At 37.1% G+C, this 6,103-nt stretch overlaps 1 protein-coding gene across 1 annotated transcript in view; it reads right to left on the bottom strand.

The window, feature by feature from the left end:
• LOC102299567 (class I histocompatibility antigen, F10 alpha chain) overlaps positions 1 to 5,792 on the bottom strand; it is a 19,408-nt gene extending 13,616 nt beyond the window's left edge. Inside the window, exons 1-2 of the mRNA XM_005947267.3 lie at positions 5,620 to 5,792; positions 3,510 to 3,770 (exon numbers count right to left, since the gene is read on the bottom strand). Of these exons, the coding sequence (XP_005947329.1) occupies positions 3,510 to 3,770; positions 5,620 to 5,686 (328 nt within the window). The 5' untranslated portion in view covers positions 5,687 to 5,792. The remainder of the gene's footprint in view (positions 1 to 3,509; positions 3,771 to 5,619) is intronic.
• Between the last annotated feature and the right edge of the window lie 311 nt (positions 5,793 to 6,103).

The raw sequence follows: 6,103 nt of genomic DNA, 5'->3' as shown, positions 1-6,103 counted from the left end.
CAGACTCTCGTCTACAAACACAGTTTGAGCCTCGCAGTTATTTTATGTGGAACAACAAGGATGTTTGTCCAAGAGGAAATCTGTTTTTCTGGATATCGGTTTGATAATATGATGATGTTGGTAAATCAGCTGTTCCACACAGACGCTGAGCTGCTCTCTGTGAAGAACTCCAGCTAAACATCATCTGTGGCTCCAGGAGATGATGTCACAGCGTTTGGTGCTGTTTAAATATCAGCAACAGTTCAGACTCAACATCTGTGCTGTTCTCTCTGTGACACACTCCCACTGGGAAAACAGGTTTTTACTGGTGGCTCTGAAAATAAAAACAAATCTATTGGATCTTTATTCCAGAGAAACACGAGCACGTGACCAGATGCAGTTTGTGTTTGGAGCCGTTTGGTGGATGAAACCTGCAGCGACCTGATGAGCATCTGATTACCAACAAAGTTCAAGAAGTTTCTTTAAACTCGTTCATAGAATTGACCTGAAAACGAGCTCGAAGCTGGACTGAAAGCAGACGCTGATGTGAGCTGGAGTTTCTGGAAGAGTCGCCCAGAAGCTGTCGCACGTTTTGCTTTTTGCACTTTTGTTCAGAACTTTTGGTCGAATCTGTGAAGCTTCTGTTGCAGAAAATCTTCTAAAGGTTTTGATTTATTTTGGAAAGATGTTTTATTTGCTCTGAAAACTGAGCGCGAACAAACTAACAGCACCAGCAGAGATGTGATGGACCTCGTTGTTTTATGGGCAAAGTTTCACGTCCATCACAGCGAGGATACTGGGATCACAGCGAGGATACTGGGATCACAGCGAGTACACTGGGATCACAGCGAGTACACTGGGATCACAGCGAGTACACTGGGATCACAGCGAGTACACTGGGATCACAGCGAGGATACTGGGGTCACAGCGAGGATACTGGGAGACGTCCCTCCTTTCTTGTGTTTGCTGTGAGTTCAGGCCGAACGTTCGATCAGTTGAAGACTCGAAGGATCCTGAAGCTGTTCAAACTCTGCTGTTTGTGACAAACAAACAGATTCAGCAGAATCTGTTTGTTTGTTTCTTTCTCGGCGTTTCTTCATTTAAATAAATGTTTGTTTACGTTTAATAACTGACATCAAACATGTTTGTTTCCCTGTTTTGTGTTTATTCATTTTCAAAAATATATTTTGTTTCGCACTAAAAACAAGAAGCTGCTGTGGATCAGCTGCTCGGGGTCTTCCTGTGTGATTGCCTGTTATCAGCTGCTTCGCTGCGAGAGGGGCGTGTCGGAGGAGCGACCAATCGGCAGCGGGCGCTCTGACGTCTGCTGACGACAGCTTAACGTCAGCGTCTGAAAGCGGACAGAGCGACGTTTGACACGTGGATCAAACCGCACGGTTTAAGACGAGCCGCTGATTTTAAGCTGAGCTCCACGTCCACGGCTGCTGCTCCACTGATGACCGTTCAAACCGCGCCTGCTGCTGATTGGCTGATGAGATGTGAGGTCACAGCCAGGAATATATTCAGAGTCAGGAAGCAGACTTTGTTTCACTGACGTCGTCTTCGGCTCGTTGGTGACGTGAGTTTAGACTCGGGTTACGTCACAGCTGATGACGAGCGCGTCTGTGCTCGCTCTGCTCAGGTGAGCCACACAGACAGGTGTCAGGCTCCGCCCCCTCTTATCCCCCGTTTTATGGGAGAAACGTTTCATCACTCATCCAAGTGACTTCTTCAGTCTCAGCTGACTGCAGGTTTCTCCGATCTTATAAACGGTACATTTGCATAATGACTGAGTAACAATGGGCTGTGATCAGTTTCATGATCATAAATCTGTCATGATGATTGACCAATGACATGAGTACCATTCGGAGAGTTGGGGAACGGCCTCACAGCCCATTGTTAGTCAGTGGTGCTGGTGTCAATAGATAAAATAGACAAACTTATGTGATCACAATGCTCAAAGTGACATGGTGTCTCCTCTCCTTCTTTTATTGGAGTTTAAACCACCGGGAGGCCCTGAAAACGCTCTCAGCTGTCACAGAGCTCAGTGAACGGCCAAGAATGCGTTTTTTCCGTCGTTCGTAAACGTTGCGCAGCCTCAAGTGGAGTTCAATCAGTTGTTGTTATTCGTCGCTCATAAGGACGTGTTCTGTCTGGGTTTCGCTGAGTTTTACAGGGACCTGATTTAAAAACGCCGCCTTAAATAATCAACCTTCAGCCACTTTATGGGAAATTTAAAACATTTTAACGCTTTAATTTCCCCATTATATTTTCAGGCTGTTGTCTATTAGTAAAAAATTAAATCAATCTGGGACCAAAAATATTCAACATAAACTGAAAGTCAAACTTAATGTCATTTAAAAATTAGACAAAAATCAGTGTGAAGTTTTAAAAATAAATAAATCTGATTTTCCCCCTGAATGTCTGCTTAATTTCACAATATTTGATGTATTTAGTTAAATATTTTTAGTTATTAATGAGGATGTTTCCTGGTTTATAAAATCATCTCAGAAAACTGTGAATTTGCTCATAAATAACTTAAATATAAGTGACCGTGATCTTCAGCACATTAAAGTGTTACGAGTGTTACTCTCACATGAATGTTCATTAAGATGATTCATAAAGAGGGCATGTTCACTGAGCCGTCTCTACTTTCACTTTTTTCCATTTTTATATTAAATATAACATCAGTTTGTGTTTAATGGAATCTGAAAATATTATCTGAGGCAAATGTAAAAACTGTGACGTCGCAGCACATTTACCATCTACTCTGGATGATAAATTATGTGTCTGACATATTTTCTTTTTCTATAATTTATTACAACATGTGATTATTTGTGAGGGTCGTCTGAACTGAGACACAGAGCGACTTCCTGTGAGCTACAGGAACAGACAAACACACCAAGATGGATCCTGAGCAGCAAACTCAGATCCTGATCCTGGGTTTAAGTTTCCATCCTCTGAAACTCTGCAGCCTCCTATCGTTCTAACAAAAATCGTCTAAATGGGAGAAACTACACACCAGACTGTCCTGAGGTTTTTCTAGAAGCTTCCACTGAAGGAGAGTTTCAGTCCAGGATTGTTTTTATTAAAAGTCAAATATTAGTTCACAGTAATTGTAAAACAAATAAATCTCTGATTATTTAGATCCTGCAGGAGATTATTTTCTGATTAATCAGTTCATTGAGAAATTGTAGCAAAAACAACCATCAAGGTTTCAGAGACAAAAAATCCTAAATATAAACAGAAAACTTCAAATATAATTAATTTTTACTTTATTATTTTAATATTTTGATCAACTGATCAGTTAACTGACAGATTATATCAGTTCATACAAACATGATCATTAAAGCTGTAAATTAAAGCTTCACAGACTGTAGTTCTACATTTATTATGAATTATTATGTTAATAATTTTAATCTGTAATCTGAATGAAACATGTAATGTGTGCAAACTTGTTTACTACTGTAAACAAAACACACTGAAAACATTAACAGCAAATACCAGTAAAAAATGAAACATGAACAAACCTCCAGTTTGGTTGAAGCGCTGCTTTACAATCTCAATGTTGGCTTTGAAAGACTGCTGGGTGCCCTTTAAGATGTCAGTCTGGCTCTCCCAGTACTGCTGATCTGTTTTCCTGGCAAACCAGTCCTGTTTAGGAACATCTCTCTCCGTGACGCTGTCATAATAATCAATCTGAACATCATCAACCAGTCCAACAGCCACAAACTCTGGGAAGTTTGGGACTTGAGAGGACGCAGTGTAGAAATACTTCAGAGAGTGGGTCACTGTGAGAAACAGTTAATGTTGTGAGATCTCAGGAACACAGATTTATAAATCTGGTTATTTTTTAAATAACACAATAAGAAAAACTACAGCACATTAAAGACATCCTGTAATAATCCTGCTGTCCCTTCAATAAACACAAAATAGATTTATGAATAGATATTCAGTGTTTAATGTCATTTTCTGATCATCTTTTCTTCAAAACTGTAATTTTAAGTTTTAAAACTGGTGTTTTTATCTTTCAGTTTAGTTTAATTCAGTTTTCATGATTAATGGTTTGAACTCTTTATAACTTTAATTTGACTATATTTTTTATTTTCAGTGTTAAAGAAAATTCACATTATTTTTAATCTGTTTTGCTTTTGTTAGCCGCTGTATGAACCGTAAGGTTTCTTCTTTCCTTTTTCTGAATCAAGCAGCAGGACTTCTAAAGTGAGTTGTTTTCTTTTTTGTTTCAGTTTTTTATATTATAAATTATATGAGTTGATTTCATTGTTTTGACGTGACTGTCCAGACTTTTTTTTCCCATAATTTCTGTAATGGGTTTTCTAAACATTAATATCCATGCTTCTTCTTTGTTTATATTATTTTCATAGACTTTTGTCAATTAATGCACATTCAAAATTGTTACAGAAACTTTCCAATATGTTTGATCAATAATATTATCAATAAAAAACGAATGTTAAGTAAATATTGTTGGGGGAATATTATCTTAAGCATTTTTGATTTTATCTTTCACTCTGTAATCAGGTTTGCAGGAGAGGTTTCAGTTATCAAAAGTACATGGATTTGTTTGTTTGTTACTGAACAACGCTCATAGTAGTTTAAAACGCTTCTCATTAGCGCCCCCTGGTGGAGAAGCGAGTGTGTTGCAAAACCTTTCAGGGATTTCTCACCTGCAGCTTCTTATTGATCATTCAGCAGTGATACCAACATCAAATCTTGCTGGTAACTCCACGATATTATAAAGCAATAATAACTTAATTTAGTTAATCTGAATTCTATTTAATTTTATTTATATGACGCCAAATCACAACAAAAGTCCCATCATTGAGCTGTTACTGAATCAATAACATCAGAAAAACAGTGAACTTACATCCTGGCGTAATTCGTTACATCATGTGTGCGCATGTTCTTCAAACAGAAAGTATTCACATGCATAACGCTGGGAAATAATACTGAATACAGTCTAAAGCAGCAGTCTTTTACCTTTTAATGAATTACATCAAATGATATGTGGCTCTACATATACAGCATATACTGAACAAATAATTAAATAATTAAACTCTTAAATTTTAACAGATACTTTGTGTTAAACACACTTTAGTGAACTATAATAATCAGCTGTTGTGTGAAAATGGTTTTGATTCCTCATGAAAATTAAAACGGTTCTCCGTTTTTAAAGAACAGTGTTGATTATTGTCACCAGATTATCAACGAGCCTGCTCACTCATCTTTTATTCGTTGGACTGTTTGGAAACACAGCAGAGTCTCAACCTTTAAAAATGCGTCATGAACGATTTAAAGACAGAAATCATCAAATAGTTTGGACAGAAATGAAAATTAATCTTTGCCTTATTTATTTATTTATTTATTTATATTAGCTAAACGTAACTTTTAATCTAAACTTTGATGTTCATTATTCGGGATGGAACAGAGAAACAGACGATTTAATTAAATGTATAAAATGATCGATTGTTTCTTAACATTGATATTATCTACAAGGATCTATAAAAACTAAATGTTTAGCGTACAGGAAGTCTCTGGGGAACAACACATCTGTCCATTTGTATTTCAAATTACATAAATCTGACATATAAAAAAACACAAAAACATTCAAATCAAACTGACCTGCCGCTGCTCCCTGCATTCCCAGGAGAAGAAAGAAGATGAAGTCCTTCATTGTGACCATAAACATCCAAACCTTTAACAGACTTTGTGTGTTCGCTTGTCTAGAAAAGGCGGCTCTGTGCTTCCAGCTCAAGTATCAAAGCTCAAGTAGGAGAAAACGAGGAGAACCAGGAGGTACGTCCCCACTGGGCTCCATCTGAGCCAATGAGAATTTACTCTGAGAGTAAACGTCACTTAAATCTGGGGTAAACGCAGCCTTTAGGGTTATTAACGAAACTGAAAGTAAAATATCTTCAAATGAACCATGAATGATGAAGGGAAGGGTTAGTTTCATCTTATCTTTATTATTTTTGATGTTATGACAGGCGTAGTTTATGTTATGCTGGGTAGACATTGTATAATTTATTATTATTATTATTATTATTATTATTATTATTATTATTATTATTATTATTATTATTATTGTTGTTGTTGTTATTATTAT

This window comes from Haplochromis burtoni, unplaced genomic scaffold, assembly GCF_018398535.1.
Source record: "Haplochromis burtoni strain Fernald_Lab_line unplaced genomic scaffold, NCSU_Asbu1 Contig_519, whole genome shotgun sequence".
In the NCBI taxonomy this organism is placed as follows: domain Eukaryota; kingdom Metazoa; phylum Chordata; class Actinopteri; order Cichliformes; family Cichlidae; genus Haplochromis; species Haplochromis burtoni.
Note: the sequence above shows the minus strand (reverse complement) of the source record. Positions and strands in the feature narration are given on the sequence as shown.